At 40.2% G+C, this 23,183-nt stretch overlaps 1 protein-coding gene across 1 annotated transcript; it reads left to right on the forward strand.

Moving 5' to 3' along the window:
- The first annotated feature begins 10,450 nt into the window (after positions 1–10,450).
- LOC100344160 (heterogeneous nuclear ribonucleoprotein C-like) lies at positions 10,451–11,902 on the forward strand. Its single transcript, XM_089332889.1, has 3 exons — positions 10,451–10,572; positions 10,619–10,997; positions 11,037–11,902. The coding sequence occupies exons 2-3, from the start codon at positions 10,681–10,683 to the stop codon at positions 11,599–11,601; spliced, it is 882 nt and encodes a 293-aa protein (XP_089189015.1). The 5' UTR covers positions 10,451–10,572; positions 10,619–10,680; the 3' UTR covers positions 11,602–11,902.
- The last annotated feature ends 11,281 nt before the right edge of the window (positions 11,903–23,183 follow it).

Here is a 23,183-nt window from a genome sequence, read left to right on the forward strand (position 1 = left end):
ACTACAAACCTATATCCTCAATGAATGTGGACACAGATCCTCAACAGAATACTAGCAAACTGAATTCAGAAACCCCATCAAAAAGATTACACATCATGACCACGTGGAATTTATCACAAAAATGCAAAGATGGTTCAACATTCTCAAATCGGTAAATGTCAAAAATGACATCAATAGAATGAAGAACGAAAACCATATGGTTATTTCAATAGATGCAGAAAGAACATTTGATATGATTTAACATCCATTCATGATTAAAAACTCCCCACAAATTAAGAATAGAATGACAGTCCTCAAAATTATAAAGGCTATAGCCAACATTCAATATTATAGTGAATGTGTGTGGGGAGCAACCCGGACTAGACTGAGTTACTGGAATTAAGACTTATTCTATGCATCTGCTCTCCCACAATATGGCGCTGGGAGAGAAGTAAACAGCTTCCGCACAGCTGCCTCCAGTTCAACCAATTAACTGTAGGACTTGCTCCTGATTGGAGAGCAGCGTACTCGGCGTGTGGGCAGCCGAGTTGGGATTGGCGGAGGAGGACTATAAAGGAGGAGAGAGACAGCATGCACCAGGAACATCTAAGGGGAACATCTAGCTGAAGGAACACCTGTGCAGCCCCCGAGACGAGCCGGCCGGCGGTGTGCCGCTCCCCTGCGGAAGTGGGGAATGCGGCCAAGGGGAACTACCCTTCCACGGAGGTGGAAGGGATAGTAGCCAACCCGGGAAGAACCAGCAGCAAACCCGGGGAGGGCCGAGCAGACGAAAAGAACAGCGCAGGGTCCTGTGTTGCTCCTCCACGAAGAGGGGGAGCGACATAATGGTGCCGTGACTCGGATAGCAAACTTAGGAGGGAAGAAATGGGAAGAACTGGGAAAATATCGGAGAGAGAGACTAGCAAACAGCCTAGGGAAAATATCGGAGAGAGAGACTAGCAAACAGCCTAGGGAAAATATCGGAGAGAGAGACTAGCAAACAGCCTAGGGAAAAGCCGGACGAAAAAGGTGCCAGAAGAAGTTATTGAAAGCCTAGGCATAGACTCAGATACGGACTACGGGGGGAAGCTGGGAGAAATCTCTAAGGTCGAAAGCGAAAGTGAAAGCTAGAACAAACAGACTCGGATGCGGACTGTGGGGAGAGGCCAGGAGAAATGAGGGAGGAGTATTGTTGGAGGAAAGCTTGGGGAAATATACCGGGTAGAGAAAAGTGTTAGGGAAATTGAAGCCGCGGGGGGCAGGCCGAGGCGGAAACGAAAGCCACTTTGGGATTCTCAAGTTAGCCCGGGAATAGGGGGCGAAAAGTTGAAACCAGAAGCTGAAACGTAAGCCAGATTGGGATCCGTCTGATTAGCCCGGGGAGCAAAGGACGGGAAGCCAAACCGTGGGGCGGAGACGTATGCTGGGTTGAATTCGCCAGGCTAGCCCGGGGAACTTAGATTGAATGCTAGTGGCGGACACGTAAGCTACGCTGTGTTACTCGCGGAAGCCGCCGCGTGCAGAGAGAGCACGGGGCGTGAATAGATAGGGAACGGGGCTGGTGCGAGGCCGTGGTGCAGACGCGAAGGGCGTGGAGACCGCGGAGCGCGCGAAGCCAAGCCGCGCAAAGCCGGGAAGCTGCGCAGATGAGAGAGACGCGGGCTGAAGCGGCTCAGCCGGAAAGCCGCCGAGAAATAGCCTCGGGGCGGAGCCTGCCGGCAGGGCGAGGCACCGGGATGCCGCAGGGATAAGAGAAACAGAAGTTTAGAAGTAAAGTGAGAGAAATAGGAATGCTGGAAGATAGAAGTAAAATGGGAGAAATAGGAATGCCCGGAGATAGAGAAATAGAGAAATAGAAAGGCCTCCCCTCAACATGGCAATGAGAAAGCTTGGATTCGGTCTGCCTGAATAAGTGAGGCGATGAGCACCTGCAGCGGCTAGCAGCTTATGCGCCGCAGGTCACCGAAGACAGGCACGAATTAACATCAGTAAGGCCTCCCCACAATACCGCAATTAGAAGGCTTGGATTCGGTTTGCCTGATTGTTAGGGCTTGTAAGCCCCTGCAGGCAGAGCAGAGCATGCGCTGCGGGGCACCGAACACAGGCACGCATCAGCGCCTAAAAACCTCCTCATAACATGGCGAAGAGAGGACCCGGATTCGGTTTGCCTGATAGGACTTGTAAGAACCTGTGGCAACTCTAGCAAGTAGAGCAGAGTGTGTGCCGCGGGACACCGAAGACAGGCGTGTATCAACGCCAAAAATAAAAAGAAAGGGGGATCTGTGGGGAGCAACCCGGACTAGACTGAGTTACTGGAATTAAGACTTATTCTATGCATCTGCTCTCCCACAATATGGCGCTGGGAGAGAAGTAAACAGCTTCCACACAGCTGCCTCCAGTTCAACCAATTAACTGTAGGACTTGCTCCTGATTGGAGAGCAGCGTACTCGGCGTGTGGGCAGCCGAGTTGGGATTGGCGGAGGAGGACTATAAAGGAGGAGAGAGACGGCATGCACCAGGAACATCTAAGGGGAACATCTAGCTGAAGGAACACCTGTGCAGCCCCCGAGACGAGCCGGCCGGCGGTGTGCCGCTCCCCTGCGGAAGTGGGGAATGCGGCCAAGGGGAACTGCCCTTCCACGGAGGTGGAAGGGATAGTAGCCAACCCGGGAAGAACCAGCAGCAAACCCGGGGAGGGCCGAGCAGACGAAAAGAACAGCGCAGGGTCCTGTGTTGCTCCTCCACGAAGAGGGGGAGCGACAAATGTGTAAAAATTTAAAACATTTCCTGGGGGCTGGTGCTGTGTTGCAGCAGGTTAATGACCTGGCCTGAAGTACCAGCATCCTATATGGGCGTCAGTTTGAGACCTGGCTGCTCCACTTCCTATCCAGCTGTCTGCCATGGCCTGGGAAAGCAGTAGAAGATGGCCCAAGTCCTCAGGCCCCTGCACCCACGTGGGAGACCCGGGGGAAGTTCCTGGCTCCTAGCTTCAAATCGGCACAGCTCCGGCCATTGCGGCCAATTGGGGAGTGAATCATCGGATGGAAGACCTCTCCCTCTGCCTCTCCTCTCTCTGTGTAACTCTGACTTTCAAATAAATAAATAAATCTTTAAAAAAAAAATAAAGCATTTCCCCTCAGATCTAGAACTAGACAAGGATGTCCACTTTCACCACTCTTATTCAATATACTATTGAAAGTTTTAGCAAGAGCCAGTTAAGGAGGAGAAAAAAATAAAGGGCATAAAAAATGGAAAAGAAAAAGTCAAAGTATCCATGTTTGCAGAAGACATGATGTTGTATATGGAAAAACCTAAGCACACCACCAAAAAAATGTTAGAATTAATAAACCAATCCAGTAAAGTCACAGGTTCCAAAATAAATGTACAAAATACATAGCTTTTTTGTATGCTAATAATAAACTCACAGAAGAAGAAATCAAGAAATAAATCCAATTCACAATAGCCTCCAAAAAAAATCAAATATTGAGGAATAAATTTAACCCAAGAAGTGAAAGGTCTCTACAATGAAAATTATCAAACATTGATGGAAGAAACCATCAGACACACAAAAAAGAAAACATATTCCTTGCTCATGGATTAAAAGAATCAAATATCATTAAAATGTCTGTATTACCTAAAGCAATCAATCCCTATCAAAATACCAATGACATTCTTTACAGAACTAGAAAAAGCAATCCTCAAATTCATATGAAATCACAAGAGACCCAGATTAGCTAAGGCGATCCTGAACAAGAAAAATCAAGCTGGAGGCATCACACTACCTGATTTCAAAGCATACTACAAAGCTGTAACAATTAAAACAGCATGGTGCTGGCATAAAAACCAATACATAAATCAACAGACAGCCAAGAAATTAATCTACAAACATATAGCCAATTGATTTTTGACAAAGTGCTTAGGCCATACAGTGGAGTAAGTAAAATCTCTTTAAAAATGGTGCTGACAGACACTAGTCTTGTTTGTGTGATCCCTTTGGTTCTTAGTCCTATCATTATGATCAACTGTGAACTGAAATTGATCACTTGGACTAGTGAGATGGCATTGGTACATGCCACCTTGATGGGATTGTATTGGAATCCCCTGGCACATTTCTAACTCCACCATTTGGGGCAAGTCTGATTGAGCATGTCCCAAATTGTACATCTCCTCCCTCTCTTATTCCCACTCATATTTAACAGGGATCACTTTCCAGTTAAATTTAAATACCTAAGAATAAATGTGTGTTAATTACAGAGTTCAACCAATAGTATTAACTAGAACAAAAAAAAACTACTAAAAGGGATAAAGTATTAAACTGTACATCAACAGTCAGGACAAGGGCTGATCAAGTTACTGTTTCTCATAGTGTCCCTTTTACCTCAAAAGGTTTCCTTTTTTGTGGTTGGTTAGTTGTCACTAATCAGGGAAAACATATGATATTTGTCCCTTTGGAACTGGCTTAATTCACTCAGCATGATGTTTTCCAGATTCCTCCATTTTGTTGCAAATGACCGTATTTCATTGTTTTTGACTGCTGTATAATATAGAGTACATGTCCCATAATTTCTTTATCTAGTCTACTGTTGATGGGCATTTGGGTTGGTTCCAGGTCTTAGCTATTGTGAATTGAGCTGCAATAAACATTAAGGTGCAGACTGCTTTTTTGTTTGCCAATTTCATTTCCTTTGGGTAAATTCCAAGGAGTGGGATGGCTGGGTTGTATGGGAGGGTTACATTCAGGTTTCTGAGGAATCTCCAGACTGACTTTCATTGTGGCTTGACCAGTTTGCATTCCCACCAACAGTAGGTTAGTGTCCCTTTTTCCCCACATCCTCTCCAGCATCTATTGTTGGTAGATTTCTGTATGTGAGCCATTCTAACCAGGGTGAGGTGAAACCTCATTGTGGTTTTGATTTGCATTTCCCTGATTGCTAGTGATCTTGAACATTTTTTCATGTGTCTGTTGGCCATTTGGATTTCTTCTTTTGAAAAATGTCTATTGAGGTCCTTGGACCATCTCTTAAGTGGGTTGTTTGTTTTGATGTTGTGGAGTTTCTTGATCTCTTTGTAGATTCTGGTTATTAACCCTTTATCTTCTGCATATTTTGCAAATATTTTTTTCCCATTCTGTTTGAAAAAGGGAGAGAACGATCCAACATGGGAAGTGGGATACACAGCAGACTCATAGAATGGCAGATGTCCTAAACAGCACTTTGGCCTCAGAATCAGCCCTTAAGGCATTCAGATCTGGCTGAAGAGCCCATGAGAGTACTTTAGGCATGGAAAGCCAAGACACTCTGGCAAAAAAAAAAAAAAAAAAAAAAAAAAAAAAAAAACCAACACAACACCTAAATGAAAGATCTCTGCTAGTGAGATCCCAGTAGATAGACCGGGCCACCAAAGAAGGAGGTACCTTTCTCTGAAGGAAAAACAGAATTTCCACTTTGACTATGACCTTGTCTAAATAAGGTTGAAGTCAGCGAATTCAAGAGGCTTCCATTGCCTTGGAAATTCATGACTAGAGCCTAGGGAGATTTCTGATGTAATAAACAAGGGTGTCAAATTGTTAAGTCAACAACAGGAGTCACTGTGTACTTACTCCTCATGTGGGATCTCTGTCCTTAATGTGTTGTCCAATGTGAATTAATGCTATAACTAGTACTGAAACAGTATTTTACACTTTATGTTCTATGGGGGTGCAAACTGTTGAAATCTTTACTTAATATATACTAAATTGATCTTCTGTATATAAAGATAATTGAAAATGAATCTTGATGTGAATGGAATGGGAGAGGGAGCGGGAGATGGGAAGGGTGCAGGTGGGAGTGAAGTTATGGGGGGAAAAAGCCATTGTAATCCATAAACGGTACTTTGGAAATTTTATTTACTAAATAAAAGTTTAAAAAAAGAAATACGAACAAAACTAATAAACGTTCAATTACACTTCATAAAAAAAATTGGTGCTGGCAAAACTGAAAGTATAGGTATAGAACAATGAAACCACATCCCTACCTTTCACCATATATGAAAATGAATTCAATATGCATCAAAGACCTCAATTTAAGCACTGAGACTATGAAGTTGCTGAAAAAAAGCAGAGGAAACACTCCAAGATATTGATGCAGGGGACAACTTCTTGGACAAGATCTCCAAAGCACAGGCTACAAAAGCAAAATTAAACAAATGAGACTAAATTAAACTCAGAAGCATTTGCACAACAAAGGAAACCATCAATAGAGTGAAGAGACATCCCACAGAATTGGAAAAATATTTGCATATCATCTTTCTGACAAAGGATTAATATCCTGGATATATCAGCAACTTAAAAAACTCAACAAAAATAAAAACAATCAATCCAGTTGAGAAGTGTACAACAGATTTCAATAGACAGTTCTCAAAAGAAGAAATACAAATGACCAAAAAATATGAAAAAATGCTCAATATCATTAGCCATCAGAGAATGCAAACAAAAAATGCAAATCAAGTCAATGAAATATCACCTCATTCCTGACAGAATGGCTAAAATCCAAAGCATGGAGGTACAAATGCTAGTGAGGATGTGGACAAAGGGGAACACTTCACACTGTTGAAAGGAATGTAAATTAGTGCAGCCATAATGGAAGATAGTGTGGAGATTTCTTCAAAAACTAGAAATAGACTTGCTATATAATCCAGCAATCACACTAATGAGTGTATATTCAAAAGGCTTGAACACAATGTATCAAAGAGACAGTGCACCACCATGTTTGTAGTAGCCAAAATTTAGAACCAACCAAGATGTCCATCACCAGATGAAAAGATAAAGAAAATGTGGCATATATAGCAATGGAATATTATCTAGCTATTAAAATTATATTATTACTATAATAATAAATATTATTCAGGTATTAAAAATACCAACATCTTACCATCTGCAGCAAAATGGGTGCAACCAAGGGAGTCATGTTAAGTAAAATAAGCCAGAACCAGAAACACAAATACTGCATGTTGTTTCTTATAGGTGGGAGGTAAAATTTTAAAAAACAGAGAGAAAAAGAGAGAGAGAGACGGAAGGAAGGAAGGAAGGAAGGAAGGAGGGAAGGAAGGGAGGGAGGGAGGGAGGGGAAACAAAAACAAAGAAAGAAAAGAGAGAGAGAGAGGAGGCAGGAAGGCAGGAAGGAAGGAAGGAAAAGAAAGGAAGAAAGAATCTGTATCAGTATTGATGCAAATAAAGTTTTGTAAAACTGTTTTATACCTCTGTCAAATCAATGGTTAAGCTTTAATTATCTGTGATTACTTTAAAATGTACTGTATATGGGTGAGATGGTCATTTTTCCATTCAATTACTGTTTATAGCTATTCTCTATATTCCCACTAAACTAGGGTCTTTTTTGCTTTTTACTTGTTAAACTTCTTATTCGGTGAAGTGTTAAGCCTTTTTACTGTGAATGCAAATATAAAATATGTTATCTCACAAATTATAAAAGGAGAGAGAAGGAAGAAGTGCTGAATGGAGGGAGGGAGGAAGGAAATATCATTATGTTCTTAGAACTGTATCGACAAATTACACTGAATCTGTTAAAAACTAATTAAAATTAAGAATAAATAAATAAATTGTGGAAAGACAATGATTCTCCTGAATTAAAATTGGAATCAACTCTGAGTTTCAACTTTCCATTAGGTTTGATTCCTCTGTTGAGATCTTCAATTGTATGTTCTCTGCTCTGAGTTTGTGTTTGGTAGCAGAACTCAAGAGCATTTGTATTTCCAATGAGGAATAAAACAGGTCTCCAGCCAGCATGCTTTCTTCTGAGTCCTTGCTGACTTCACTAAGATGGTTGTGCTGATGTACATTCAAGTGTGGCTGCTTTCTCCTGATTCTTTGGGTGATCATGCCCTTGGCCTAAACAAGCAAATCATGTGTTTACAGAATCACACATCCATGCCCTCCTCCACAGTCTTTTTTTTTTTTTAAGATTTATTTTTACTTACTTGAAAGACAGAATTAGAGAGAGGTAGAGGCACAGAGAGAGGGAGGTCTTCCATCCATCCACTGGTTTACTCCTCAGATGGCCACCACAGCCAGAGTTGAGCCAATTTGAAGCCAGGAGCCTGGAGCATCTTCTGGATCTCCCACGCAGGTGCAAGGGCCCAAAGACTTGGGCCAACTTCTACTGCTTTCCCAGGCCACAGCAGAGAGCTGGATTGGAAGAGGAGCAGTTGGAACTAGAACTGGCATCCATATGGGATGCTAGCGCTTCAGGCCAGAGCATTAACCCACTGCGCCACAGCACCAGCCCCGTAACTCTGACTTTCAAATAAATGAATAAATCTTTAAAAAAAAAAAAAAAAAAAAAACGGGGCCAGTGCCATGGCTCACTTGGTTAATCCTTTGCCTGCAGAGCCAGCATCCCATATGGGCACCGGGTTCTAGTCCCAGTTGCTCCTCTTCTAGTCCAGCTCTCTACTGTGGCCAGGGAGGGCAGTGGAGGATGGTCCAGGTGCTTGGGCCCTGCACCCGCGTGGGAGAGCAGGAGGAAGCACCTGGCTCCTGGCTTTGGATTGGCATAGCCCCATCCGTGGCGGTTATCTGGGGGGTGAACCAATGGAAAGAAGACCTTTCTCTCTGTCTCTCTCTGTCTCAATCTATCTGAAAAAAAAAAAAAAAGAAAGAAAAGAAAAGAAAAGAAAAGAGAGAAGAAAGAAAAAAGAAAAGAAAAACAGTGTCAATATGCAAATATCAGAAGTTGGCTTAGCTTCTTTTCTTCCAGTGAAACAAAACACATGACCATTCACTTAAGTGAAGTACAGGATTCAACTACCAGTAAAATAGCAATCTGTGCCTATAGGCAAGTAAAAATGATATGCTATCAGGCTTGGCTAGACAAGCATTGTGTGTAAAGGTCAAACCTACAGGAGTATATCTAGAAAACTGTTAACAAAGTCAAGCTTCTGGATTTTCAAAAACTCCCACTGTAAACAGTTCTCAAAAAAGAAATACAAATGACCAAAAATATGAAAAAAAGTGCTCAATATCACTAGCCATCAGGGAAATACAAATCAAAACCATAAAACCACAATGAAATATAACCTCACCCCTGTTAGAATAGCTAAAATCCAAAGCATGGAGATGATGTGGACAAAGGAGATTGCTTATACACTGTTAGTAGTAGTGCAGCAACTGTGGAAAACAGTGTAGAGATTTCTTCAAAATTTAGAAATAGACTTGCCATATGATCCAGCAATCCCACTACTGGCGTATATACCCAAAAGACTTGAATACAATGTATCAAAGAGATAACTACACTGCCATGTTCATAACAGCACTGTTCACAACAGCCAAAATTTGGAGCCAACAAAGTGTCCATTATCAGATGAATGGATAAAGAAAATGTGGTATATATACACAATGAACTCTTACTCAGACATGAAAAGAATGAAATTCTACCATTTGCAGCAAAATTGACACAACTGGAGAGTATCATGTTGAATGAAACAAGTGAGACCCAGAAACACAAATACTACATGTTCTCCTTTTTATGTGGAAGCTAAAATTCAAAAGGTAAACAAAAATAAAGTAAGAGATGTCTTCATGTATCAGTATTGCTGCAAATATGCAAATATAGTTTTGTAAAACTCTGTTCTATATCTCTGTTAAACCAATGGTTAAGAATGTTAGACTATTATAGTTTTAATGTCCTATGATCACTTTAAAATCTACTGTAAATGGGTGAAATGGTCATTTTTCCATTCAATTATTATTTATGGCCATTGTCTATATTCCCAGTAAACAAAGGTCTTTTTTGCTTTTTACTTGTTAAATGTCTTATTCAGCAAAGTATTAGGTCTGTGTACTGTAATATAAATTTATAGTATATTATCTCAAACCACTAAAAAAAGAGAGAAGGAAGGTGGGAGGGCAAGAGCAGGTGAGAGGGAGGAATAGAGGAAGGGAATTGTATCTACAAATCACATTGAATATGTGAAAAACTGATGAAAAATCAAAAAAAATTTTAAGTTCCACTGTAGATGAATAAAAGCCAGGTGCTCTATGTGCATGAGATACCAGGAAGTGTCTAAGCCAGGAAAGAAGCAATAGCATCAGATGTGAGCTTTTAATAAGCAATAAAGGAGGCCAGTGCAGTGGCTCAATAGGCTAATCCTCTGCCTGCGGCGCCGGCACACCAGGTTCTAGTCCCAGTCGGGGCGCAGGATTCTGTCCCGGTTGCTTCTCTTCCAGTCCAGCTCTCTGCTGTGGCCCAGGGGTGCAGTGGAGGATGGCCCAAGTGCTTGGGCCCTGCACCCACATGGGAGACCAGGAGAAGCACCTGGCTCCTGGCTTCGGATCAGTGCAGGTCGCCAGCCACAGCAGCCATTGGGGGGTGAACCAATGGAAAAGGAAGACCTTTCTCTCTGTCTCTACCTCTCTCACTGTCCACTCTGCCTTTCAAAAAAATCAAAAAAATTTTAAAAAAATAAGCATTCACATTTTGTGCGGAGACGAAGACGGTGTGGTTGTGGCCTTGTTGCCTACCTCGAGCAGTGGTCGGCCTCTCCACGTAGAACTCAGGAGTGGGAGATTCAGAATCGAATCTCTTCTCCCTCCCCCTCCTGGTTACAAATCACTTGAAATTTATAAGTTAGTGGAACTTTGCTTGAGTGAGATTTTTTTGATCTTCAGCTACATTTTTCGGCTTTGTGAAGACCCTAGCATCAAACACAATGGCAAGCAATGTTACCAACAAGACAGATCCTCGCTCCATGAACTCCCGTGTATTCATTGGGAAACTCAACACTCTTGTGGTCAAGAAGTCTGATGTAGAGGCAATCTTCTCGAAGTATGGCAAAATTGTGGGCTGCTCTGTTCACAAGGGCTTTGCCTTTGTTCAGTACGTTAATGAGAGAAATGCCCGAGCTGCAGTAGCAGGAGAGGATGGCAGAATGATTGCTGGCCAGGTTTTAGATATTAATCTGGCTGCAGAGCCAAAAGTGAACCGAGGAAAAGCAGGTGTGAAACGATCTGCAGCAGAGATGTACGGGTCAGTACCAGAACACCCTTCTCCATCCCCTCTACTCAGCTCCTCTTTTGACTTGGACTATGACTTTCAACAGGATTATTATGACAGGATGTACAGCTACCCAGCACGTGTTCCTCCTCCTCCTCCTATTGCTCGGGCTGTAGTGCCCTCTAAACGCCAGCGTGTATCAGGAAACACCTCAAGAAGGGGAAAAAGTTTCAATTCTAAGAGTGGACAACGAGGATCTTCTTCCAAGTCTGGAAAGTTGAAAGGAGATGACCTTCAGGCCATTAAGAAGGAATTGACCCAGATAAAACAAAAAGTGGATTCTCTGCTGGAAAGCCTGGAAAAAATTGAAAAGGAGCAGAGCAAACAAGGAGTAGAGATGAAGAATGATAAGTCAGAAGAGGAGCAGAGCAGCAGCTCCCAGAAGAAAGATGAGACTAATGTGAAGATGGAGTCTGAGGGGGGTGCAGATGACTCTGCTGAGGAGGGGGACCTACTGGATGATGATGATAATGAAGATCGGGGGGATGACCAGCTGGAGTTGATCAAGGATGATGAAAAAGAGGCTGAGGAAGGAGAGGTTGACAGAGACAGCGCCAATGGCGAGGATGACTCTTAAGCATATAGTGGGGTTTAGGAATCTTATCCCATTATTTCTTTACCTAGGCGCTTGTCTAAGATCAAAATTTTCACCAGATCCTCTCCCCTAGTATCTTCAGCACATGCTCACTGTTCGCCCCATCCTTGTCCTTCCCATGTTCATTAATTCCTATTGCCCTGCGCCTAGTCCCATTTTCACTTCCTTTGATGCTCCTAGTAGTTTTGTTAAGTCTTGCCCTGTAATTTTTGCTTTTAATTTTGATACCTCTTTATGACTTAACAATAAAAAGGATGTATGTTTTTTTTTTTAAAAAAAATAAGCATTCAAGGAATGAGGGAGTCAAAGCAAGAGGTGCATAGCAGAGTAGAGAGAAAAGCAAAATCTAAGTCATATTTAAAAGGTAGAATTGACTGGAATTAGTGACCAAAGGAGAGATGGACAAAACAAAGAAATGGAGACTAAAGGTTTTTATCTTAGAGAACCTGGTGGGTAACAGTACCACCACTATCAATAAGGTATATACAACTGATGGTTAGGTAAGGAAAACAGAGTAAAACATGTTTAAGTTCAGTTTGAGGTAGTTATTTGTGGCTCTGATATTAAAAGAAAACAATAAACAGAGGTACAACTGAACAAGTAAATCAAAAGGATGTGAACATTCATAAATGGTCAAAGTACCAGCGTCCAAAATTTACTTCTCTTTCTTCTCCATGTAAACCAGGATGAAAAATCATTCATTTAAGTGAATTATAGGGCTAGCCTAACAGTGAAACAGCACTCTGTGCCTACAAAACAACAAAAACAACATTACACAGATATTTCCAAAAACTCAAACATGGGCTATTAAATGCAAATTGCTTTGTCTTTCCTGTGGCATCCTAATATTCAGTCAAAAAATACTTTACGTTGTACGTGGTCAAAAAAAAAAAAACTGAAATTAAATGATAAGCTTTCTTTTCTTCTGTCTTTTGTTAGTAGTTCACCCAAAGAGCCTAACAACTCAAGTTTTCCTAATCTAAAAGAATTCATTATAGCCTACCAACAAACTCATAATAAAAGCCTAAAACTTAAAATTAAAATGGGAATGCAGTAACCCTAAGTAAGAGATGAATATAAATCAGCATTAGGCTTTTATTAGTCCTTTGTTGAAAATACAGGACTATTATGACAGGGACTTGAAGCAGGAGAGTTAAGATGAAAGTAGCAGAATCACCAGTGGTAAGGGGCAGGGATACACAGTATTTCTCTCCTGTCTGAGCGTTTAGTCCCATCATTCATTTCATATCCCCAGGACTCATTAATGAATGAAATGGAGATACCCAAAGGATACAGTGAAATTCTTCAGCAGAAATTAAATAGGGAAAATGACAGGGTATGGAATACAAATTCTTTCCAGTAGTACGTTAGGTTCCTAGAACTACACCAGACATGGCTGGTCCCATACTTTCAAAAAAAATGCCTTAAGAAAGTCGTGTATTAAAAACAAAGTTTTCAATTACATTATTTTAATTCCTTTATACTTACCCATTACCAGAAATAATGAAAGCTTAAATATGGCTGGTGTATATTCACACAATCATGAATTAAAGAGTTAGGAGAAGCCTGAATTTGGACTACAATTGATTCTCCAGTCTATAGTGACTTAAAGGATATGGTTCCTTTAAAAAGTAGCTACGTGTAGTTGCAAGCATCTGAGGCAGCAATGGGAGAGGGAAATGAAAATCAACTGAGTCTGAATAACAACACTGGCCTCCCCTGCCCAAGGCACAGCTTACAGGGTTACCCACACTGCTCCCTGGTAAGCTAGAAAAGACAGGGCATCCATCCCCTAGGGTTGTCATAACAAATTATCACCAACTAGGTGGCTTAAAACAGTAGAAATGCATCCTCTCCTGGATGTTTCCCAAGAAGAAAAGGCAAAGCTGAGAGAAGAGACTTAAAGGATAAGAACACAATAGGATGCTTAACACAACTTTGAATCCAAAAATTAACACCAAACTATGTAAACACCGACAGTTCCATATCAAACTCTTTCTACATGTAGAAGTAGAAAAAGTAGACATGGAAGAGGCATACATTAATAGCCCACTGGGACTCATATGCCTTAAATCCTGATGAAACAATGCTGCAATATATAAAGGAAAATTTTGAAGAGGAAACTTGTTGGACTTGGAATTTTACTAAAATTTCAATCACGCTTAACCATTATTTTGTGTGTTTACCTCAAAACTTCTACTTATTTGAGAACAGTGGAACTTAAAATCTTAATGTCCCCTAGGAGATTCATTCATGCAACCAACACTTTTGAACACCTTGTTCTAGTGCACATTTCTAGGAACTAGGGATATACAAGAGACTAAGATAAAGTAATCCTCTGGGCTCAACTGTTGATTACATGAAAAGAATAAACATAGAAGCAAATAAGGAAATCATTTAGAATGGCAAATGTTATCAAAGAAATATGAGGGAGGAATGGAGGAGAAAGTACATTTTAGGCTGAGATGTGGGGCTTATGATATTTGAACTGAGAAGTAAATGATGCAAAGAATCTAACAAAAAGCACTCCAGAAAGAAAGTACAAGTACAAGGTCCTGAAATAGGAGAGAGCTGATGAGCTCTGTGCAGTAGATTCCCACAGAGAAGATTAAAGGCACACGGGCAAGTCTGTTCTCAAGTTCAGGGAAACCAATCTAGTCAGAAGCGAAAATGAAAATGGCTTCATAGAAAAGTAGGGTTGGCATCATGAGCTTCAAGAGAAAGAAAGAAGTATACCGGTTCACAGACTTGTCCATAATAGAAGAAATCAAAACCATTAAAAACACTAACCCGACTCAGCACTTGCAGGTCCTAGAAGTGTTGATCACTCTAGTAGCAACTTGGTGCAAAGACACCTAAACTCCCTGGGAGGAGAAGCTTCTGTGATTCAGGCTAAACTGCTTAAAGGAAGAGTCCCCAGATAACCACGGATTAAATCAAATCCTCTTTCCTGTAACAATCCAGAAGTGTGCAATTTAGGGTAAATCTGGGAATTCTACCATCCTATAAAATGCCTTCCCTAATTGAGTGTGAGGTAGCAGCTCTGATTTTCACTGTAAGGAAGTTTACAAGAAAATGGAAAGCAACCAATTTCCTTTTTAAGGGCATAATACAGAAGCAAAACAAACTCCTTGGGGCTGGTGCCGTGGCTCACTTGGTTAATCCTTCACCTGCAGCACCGGCATCCCATATGGGCACTGGGTTCTAGTCCTAGTTGCTCCTCTTCCAGTCCAGCTCTCTGCCATGGCCCGGGAATGCAGTGGAGGATGGCCCAAGTGCTTGAACCCTCCACCCGCATGGGAGACCAGGAGGAAGCACCTGGCTCCTGGCTTCGGATCGGCGCAGCTTCTGCTGTAGCAGCCATTTGGGGAGTGAACCAACGGAAGGAAAACCTTTCTCTCTGTCTCTCTCTCTCACTGTCTATGACTCTACCTGTCAAATAAATAAAGAAAGAAAGCAAACAAACTCCTCTCACCCACATTGTGCCCAAAAAGTTATCACATGATCATATTTAGGTACAAGGGATTAGGAAATGGGATTATTGCTAGACAGCCTTTGGCAAGCTTCAAATGGATGCTGGAGGGCAATTAGTGGTTTTTGATAAAAATTAGGAAGTTTTTTTTTTAAAAAAAAACATCACATCATATTCTTAACTAGGGGAAGATTTATAGGTGCACTGTCCCCAAAGCAAAGCACTATCTCAACTCCTGACAATGGTCATCCACCAAAAAAATGAGTATGGGGAGAATGAGAACAATAGTACTGACCACAGAGTATAGATTACAATGAATCTCTGAGAAAATCTTGGGCTGGTCAGGAATACACAGTGAAGTGGGAACAAAGGTCTATGTAAGATCAAATGGAATCTCCAAGTCCAAGTGTAGAAATCAGAAGGTCTGGGTTTTCAAGCATCTAGTCCACAGTGCTAAACTATGGCTATTATTTTTGTTAATCATTGCTGTCTTTAGACAGAGAATATTCTGGGTAATTCCACTGATATCAATTAAAATAGTTTGTTTAATTAAATATATTCAATTCTTGAGAACAGATTGAGGGAGTTTGCATATTGTATTCAGGCAGAGAGGAATGCTGAGTAAGCTAAATCTATTTGTTCCTGAGTTTTACCTAGGGAGACACGAGAGATCTGTAATTGAATTACTGGATAGCACATTACAGGTCCTACTGTTTCCATATCTTGCCTTAAAATTTATTTTTTTCTTTTTTTAAATTTTATTTAAGGTATGCAAGTTTCATGTATTTCATATGTACAGATTTAGGAACATAGTGATACTTCCACCTTACCGTCTCTCCCGCCCACATATTTCTCTGGATTTTGGCTTTGTTTTCACAGCAGTCCCTTTAGAAACACCGTAATCAAACTGAATGTCCTACTACATTGGTCCAAAGGTCATTAAAATCAGCAGTTGGTCATGAGCTAACATTTTATTCATATCCAACATTCTAGAAAAACACCACACATAAAAAAAAAAAAAAACCTTAGAGTGAAATATTTAATTTAAGTTATATTATCCCTAGCTCTCTATTTTAATGTGTAAGTGCACTGGTAACTGATGCTATAACTTATTTCAGCTCTATTCCTCGGTAAAGTGTAACATATTCATCATGCTGAAACACTTAAGTTACAGGCAGTTTACTCACATTAGATCCCATTAGCAATTACACTAGTGTTCAAAATACATTACCTCATTTGTCTCATAGCCCATATAGTTTTTTACATAATGAATTAGACCAATTAGTCTCACATGACAGAAGGAAATCTTAAATAACACTGTCCTTACTTTAAAGACAAGCTTGACTGAAGTGCAATGAAAGAAAACATAAAATTAATTTGTTTTGTAACATAGCAAAAAGATTTTGATAACCAAACCACAGTCTAAACAGTTTTGTTCATTATTGGCCATTGGAAAAAACAAAAATAGCAAAAGGAAGGACAACGTCTCACTCAATTTGGTTTTTGCAGGATATAACTTCATTATGCACATAAGTAAGAGCCATGTTAAATGTCCAAATCAACTTGCTTATAGACTTTCCAACTGAGGCCATTATTGTCCCCTGGGTAAAACCTAGGTGACTGTAATAAGCCAAGAAATTTACAGCTATTGTGTTGATCATTAGTTAGAGATTTTTGGAAGCACAAAGTCAACCCTCTATTCATGTGTTTATTTTGCCAATAAAGAGTTGTTTCTTAGTGTCTGTGGGGAGCAACTGGGAGCAACTCGGACTAGACTAAGTTACTGGAATTAAGACTTATTCTATGCATCTGCTTTCCCACAATATGGCGCTGAGAAGGGAAACAGCTTCTACACAGCTGCCTCCAGTTCAACCAATAGACTGTGGGACCTGCTCCTGATTGGAGGAGAGCAGCGTACTCGGCATGTGGGCAGCCGAGTTGGGATTGGCGGAAGAGGACTATAAAGGAGGAGAGAGACGGCATGCACCAGGAACATCTATCTGAAGGAACACCTGTGCAGCCCCCGAGAGAGTCGGCCGGCGGTGTGCTGCTCCCCCACGGAAGTGGGGAAAGTGGCTAGGGGGAACCGCCCTTCCACGGAGGTGGAAGGGACGGTAGCCAACCCAGGAAGAACCAGCAGCAAAGCCGGGGAGGGCCGAGCAGACAAAAGAACAGCGCAGGGTCCTGTGTCGTTCCTCCACGAAGAGGGGGAGCGACAGTGTCTTTCCTACTCCCTTCAAATTACTCTTTCCAACAAGAAATTCAATTTCCTATCTATTGTTAGTATCTCTGTATTCAAACTTTAGAGAGAATCATAAAGCACACAGGATTGATAGGCATCACCTAACAATGGGGATATTTTACCCTGAGGGTACAAATCCTAAAGGTTCCCAGCACTTCATCTGTGCACTCCACAACTCTCTAAGGGTCCTCTGCCTTAGTACTCATCAGCACAGTAATTATCTGTCATCTCAGTAGAGCATAATTGCTTTGCTTATTGTTCTATCAAGGACTTTTTTTAAGATTTATTTATTTATTTGAAAGGTGGAGTTACAGAGAGAGAGAGAAACAGAGAGAGACTAGGGAGTCTTCCATCTGCTGAGTCAATCCCCAAATGACCACAATGGCCAAGGCTGGGCCAGACTGAAGCAAGGAGCTAGGAGCTTTATCCGGGTCTCCCTTATGGGTGCTGGAGCCCAAACACTTGAGCCATCTTCTGCTGCTTTCCCAGCTGCAGTAGCAGGGAGCTGCATCAGAAGTGGAGTGTCTGGGACTTGAATCCACACCACATGAGATGCTGGTGCTGTAGGCTTAATTCGCTATGCTACATCACTGGCCCCAAGGACTGGCTTTGCAAGAAAATGACTGTGGACTGGTTAGTTAGCTTGGAGTGCTCCCCAATCATTTAAGGACATCATAAATTATGTCGCCGAGGAAGTCAACAGAAGATGCAAATTTGGTAGCAAATCAGTTCCTAAAAATACACTCAGGAACCTAGAGCCAAAATTTGACCTAATCACTCCTCGTTAATCAAGATGACTCTTAATATATCTTTTTTAATGTCACAGTAGTTAAGACAATTTAGTACTGCAGGGGAGAGTGAAATAAGGATTCTTGGTCAACAGAGAAAGAGGTTTTCAAAAAACACTTACACTGTAACACTGAATATCCCCTTTCATATTGACTCCAGTGTTTGCTATTCAGAATTGAATTAAGAGACTAACTAACTTTCCATGTTAATGTTTCTTTTTCTCAATTCTCATGGTTCCACATAAGTTCTCATACTTGGTGGGCAACTTGGAGAATCTTATACTGCTGACTTATGCAAAATAGACATGCTAATTCTGAATCTGCATCCTTAAAAAGACCCCTCAATAGTGCCTTAAAAGCTCAAAAATGTCCCAGTTGTACCAAATGAAAAAATGCAGAAGGTCCTCTACACAGGTGATTCATTTCAGTTAGCCTTTTCATAACACAACAAATTTCTGGTATTTTTAAATAAACTCTTGGCTGTTTTGCTAAGTTACATCTGAAGATCTCTAGAATTACATGAAACAACCCCCTTCCCCATAGTCTCTGCAGTCTATATTTCTATGCATCCAAAGTATATTTTTAAATTATATCAGAAATTGTCACCTAAGGTGACAACTGACACTCTTAGGGAGAGAAATGATTCAACTTGATCCAAGATGTGAAATATGGTATTGTGGATCTTTAACTCAGGAAAGGGTTTGGCTATTTGGATATTGTTCGGATTAACCATATGTTTCCTCAAGAGAATTTCTAACTTTGTCTAATTGATCTCCAAGCAGGACTCAGTCCTTTTTATGTTTAAGACCCTCCTTGGCACAAAGGGGTCTGTGGCTCTCATCTGTCCTCAATAAGTGACTCACAGTATGTGGCCCAAAGTCTCACAACAAAGCTGACTTAAAGATGCAAGCAGGGGCTGCTTTCTCTCAGTCAAGGTCCATTGGTCATCAGAAATTGTAGATCTGAATTACTACTCTCAAACTTTTTCCAAACATGTATCCCATTATTATTTTTTAAATTATAAAATCCCATTGGCTTCCTTGCTTTCTGTGATAGCACTCAAAAACAAAACATAGTTACCTAAGTCTCTGATTACTCAAATACAAGGTTCCCCTATGTAGTAACTTAGCATTTGTATATTTGGACAGCATAGGCTAAAAATATTTTAAGTTTTAAGACATTCACACTTCAAGTACTCTCTCCTATCATTTCCAAGCCCAAGAGACTTGCAGTGATACATTTATGGCATTTGAGTCATTATCATGACTCTAGGCCCTCCAATAAGAATCTTCAATCTCTCCTGGGGTTTAATTATTCATTTTTTCAGTCCCAGGAGTAACCTGTTCCCAGAGAGAGCCTGTATCTCTAACCTAGACAGGAAGAACTGCAATAACAACAATGTACATTTATAGAATGGTCATTACATGCCAATCACTGTGCCATGAAATTTATGTACAATAGTTTATTTAATCCTCACAATCTCTAAAATATATCATTTATCTGGATTGGAACCAAGGATCCTAAATGAGAATTCCAATCTATCTCTGACACTGGTGCTCACATCACTGCAGGATGTCGGTTAAGGATGAAAAATAAGTTCCTCTTTTTCATTCTCTCTCTCTGAAGTATACCTGCCCATCTTCTATCAGAAATCCACACAAGATTCTGACAGATAAATACTGCTTCTGCTCCACATGTTTTGAAGCCTGGAGAAAAGCCTCCTTGAAAATTACAAAATCTTAACACCGAAACTAACCTTAAAGTTTTCTCCAAAGATTAACTAATACTAACTACTTTGGGTTTTTTTAATTCTTGATTTTAAGTAGTTCTTTATTAGCAGAGCAAGATTCAGAAGTTGTAATCCAATTTCAAATAAAAATGGTTATTCTTTTCCTCTTACCTCACACAGGTGCCACACAACTTTAAATACTTTTCCTTTTTGAATTATTTAGAGCAGTGAAGGCCACAAGGGCCACTGTAACAAATAAATTCAACATTTTATGGGCTCTCCAAATTCATCATTCGCCATTAGTCCAACATGGGTATTTCTTGATGGCCAATGTCTTTTCTGTAGAGTGACTTAGGAACCAAGGCTGCTGTGAGGCTAATGGTTTCATTTTCTGAGATTTCAGTGTCCTCTGCTTCTAGCAAGTAGAATGAGACAGACAAGATAATTCTGCACTTACATATAGAAGACAGGCCTAAACACACTAACATCGTCCTGGTGAAAACTGGTCATCATGTGGCAACACCTGGATGTCAAAGTGGTTGGAAACTGTATCATTTCCTATTTTTAAGAGTTCAGGGAAGAATTATTTTCTTATCTTTTATTATTAGGGAAGGATAGTTTCCCTCCAGGAGTAAGTTCAAAAAGCCATAGAGAAGACAAGAGATAGAGATACCAATGATGGAGTCTACTTTCAGGCCAATGGGGCAGAGCAGACATTCCTCAGCCAATGGGGAGGACACTATACAGCAATTAAATTGACCAGGATTTCTTAGTGCTGCTGTAAAAATTCCTAGCCTCTGGAGGTGAGGAAACAGATAAGCTCTGAAGATAGAAAATGTTTGCCTTCACTTCTCTTGGAAACATTCTCACATACATCAGAATTGGATCTATAGCCTTGTTTCCCTAATTGCTCTGTTTCAAAGGATAATGAAATTTTTCTTATCTCTGGAGAAGCCAGTTACATCCCAAGATAGGCACTAAGTTAGCACTGAGAATGGGAGCATTACTTTCTAAATATTTACAAGTCAAAAGAGATATGGACTAGACTTTAGGGACATCTCCAGTTGGAGACAAATGGAGTTATCTGGCTTCTAGAGACATTTTATTTACATAACAAAGGGTTGGAATTAGACCTCAAACTCCTGAAACCTCCAAGAAGGCACTTTTAGGAGGGAAGGAACAGCTTCCTCTTTGTCTTTTATAAACAAAGAAATATCTTTTTTTCCCCCATTTCTCACCTATACAATGTCTGGCTGCTCTCACGGTTAATTTGATGTGGTTTCCATCACTGCCTCCTGGGAATAAGGACTGAGGGAAGTGGGTAAAGGCATTTATTATTTACTATGTGATAGTTCCTAAGAAAGCTGTTGCTGATCCACAGCATTTCCTGTGTACATTTGTGGTTAAGTTTATAAAGAAAAATATCAGGGGGCGGCACGGTGGCAAGGTGGGTAAAGCCACCGCCTGCAGTTCTGGCATCCCATATAGGCACCAGTTCAAGCTCTGGCTGCTCCACTTCTGATCTAGCTCTCTGCTATGGCCTGGGAAAACAGTAAAAAGATGGCCCACATCCCTGGGCCCATCGGAGACTCGGAAGAAGCTCCCGGCTTCAGATTGGCACAGCTCCAGCCTTTGCAGCCAATTGGGGAGCGAACCAGCGGATAGAAGACCTTCTTTTCTCCCTCTCTCACTCTCTCTCTCTCTCTCTCTGACTGTCTGACTCTCTTCTCTCTGTGTTGTAATTCTTTCAAATAAATAAATAAATCTTTTTTAAAAAAAGAAGAATATTAAAACAACCACAAACTAAATTTATAAAGATGAATATTAAAACAATCACAAACTAAACTAAAGGCAATGATAAGTAACCTTTCCTGATTGTATAACTTTTACTAACTTTGGTCATATTTCCAGGGCAACTAATGCTGGGTGAAGTATCCTCTTCTTATGGGAAGTTTTGAATAGGCAATAAATGCAGACTGTACATGAGCTAAGTATTACATCACAATAGTCAAACACAAACTGAGGCTGCTGCCAACAACAACAAAAATGAGCTTGGAAAGTTCCTCAGCCTTTTTGGAGACTTCAGATGACATCACTGCCTCCCAGTTTGGTTGCAACTTTATGGGAAACCCCAAGCCAGAAACCACCCAGCTAAGTCTCTACTGAACCCCTAATTCTCCAAAATTGTGTGAGATAATACACACTTCCTATTCTAAACTGCTGAATCTAGGAGTTATTTGTTACACAGAATTATCTATTATCTGCATATAAAATGGTTCTGTGGACTATATGACACGATAAAAGCTCAGTAAATAATATTTACTAGTCAACAACAAATATGCTACTTCTCTTCTAATTAGGATACTCTTCCTTCCATGACATCATCTTTCATGAGTCCCTGAAAGCCAGGAGATAATGTATCAGATGCAGTATTAAAAACAATAATGACTCAGAATATACGTAACTAATAAAAAGAATGATACTATATATGCAGGAAAACCAAGAAATGTCAAGCAAGATAAAATGTTTTAAGTATTCATTCATTCACTATATATAAAATATTATTTTAAAATCATTCATTCATTATATATAAAATAGTCATTGAATAGGTGAATATTCGCCTAACGAATAACGATCATCTTCTAGTTTATGACTACTTCACTGCTGACAATGGAAAAAACAAGAAAGCTGACTGATATCTGTCTTCTACTCAGAATTCCACACCTATTAAAATTGTATTTCACAAATGAAAGCAAAATAAAAACATTTCCAGACAATAAAAAAGAAACTGAGAAAAAAAGACTAGCAAATGTTAAACATGGGAAATTTCAATATGTGTACTTCAAGTATAAGAAAAACAATCAAAAACGCAGGCTCTAAGAAGCAAGAATGAGTGAAAAGACAAAAAAGAAATATTTAGAAAAAAAAGAGACCGAAAACATGATCTTCAAAAATATATTTTGCTAAATGTAAAAGAGATAGCATTAAAATACACAACAGTAACATCTGCCAAGAAGAGGCAAATGAAATTAAAGTAATCTAAGTTGCTTTGTTTTGTCAAATTTAGATATTGGGAAGTGAAGAATGCTTATTGTAATTTCTAAGATAATTACTTAAAATAACAGAAACTGCATAAATTTCAGTCACATGATGAAATGGAAGAACCAAAAATCAGCTCAAAGGAATGCAAGAAAAAAATGAAATATTCAACAATGGGACAAATGGAAAACAAAAACTTGGATTTCAGTTTCAATATATAAGTATAATTATATGAAATAAAAATGGACTAAATTCTTCAGGTAAAAACATGATATCAGAATGTGGGAAAAAATC

This window comes from Oryctolagus cuniculus, chromosome 5 (genome assembly GCF_051225735.1).
Source record: "Oryctolagus cuniculus isolate XC-2025 breed Fujian yellow rabbit chromosome 5, ASM5122573v1, whole genome shotgun sequence".
Classification (NCBI taxonomy): Eukaryota; Metazoa; Chordata; class Mammalia; order Lagomorpha; family Leporidae; genus Oryctolagus; species Oryctolagus cuniculus.

What these genes read in the sequence shown, in the direction of transcription:
- LOC100344160 (XM_089332889.1), top strand. Translation starts at nt 10,681, where the DNA reads ATGGCAAGCAATGTTACCAACAAGACAGATCCTCGCTCCATGAACTCC. An exon ending in TCTGCAGCAGAGATGTACGG is followed by an intron (nt 10,998 to 11,036) that starts GTCAGTACCAGA and finishes CCCTCTACTCAG; the next exon opens with CTCCTCTTTTGACTTGGACT.